We start from the raw sequence: 266 nt of genomic DNA, 5'->3' as shown, positions 1-266 counted from the left end.
GCGGCGGCTGCTGCAGCGGCTGCTGCTCCCGCTGCAGCGGCTGCGCCGGCCCGCAGCGCGCCAGCGTCTGCGGCTGCAGCAAAGTGCAAAAGTGGTCCAGCGCAGGAGACTGCAGCACCAAGTGCAGCAGCAAAGGAGACAGCTGCTGCAGCAAAGAGACAGATGTTGCTGCTGCTGCTTTCAGCGTGGCCTCGTCAGCAATGCCCAGCTCCGAACTGTACGCGGCGTCTGAGACACACACACGCTGCAGCAGCTTGCTGCTGCTG

General features: G+C 65.0%; 1 protein-coding gene across 1 annotated transcript in view; it reads right to left on the bottom strand.

Annotated features, from left to right (window-relative positions):
• Positions 1-180: 180 nt before the first annotated feature.
• The window catches only part of ETH_00033880 (uncharacterized protein), a gene marked incomplete at both ends in the record, with an annotated part of 1840 nt that continues 1754 nt past the window's right edge, over positions 181-266 (bottom strand). The window contains one exon of the mRNA XM_013375016.1: positions 181-228. Within this exon, the coding sequence (XP_013230470.1) occupies positions 181-228 (48 nt within the window). The remainder of the gene's footprint in view (positions 229-266) is intronic.

The sequence above is a fragment of the Eimeria tenella genome, genomic scaffold (assembly GCF_000499545.2).
Source record: "Eimeria tenella Houghton genomic scaffold, Eth_scaff2478, whole genome shotgun sequence".
In the NCBI taxonomy this organism is placed as follows: domain Eukaryota; phylum Apicomplexa; class Conoidasida; order Eucoccidiorida; family Eimeriidae; genus Eimeria; species Eimeria tenella.
This window is presented reverse-complemented; position numbering and strand designations above follow the sequence as displayed.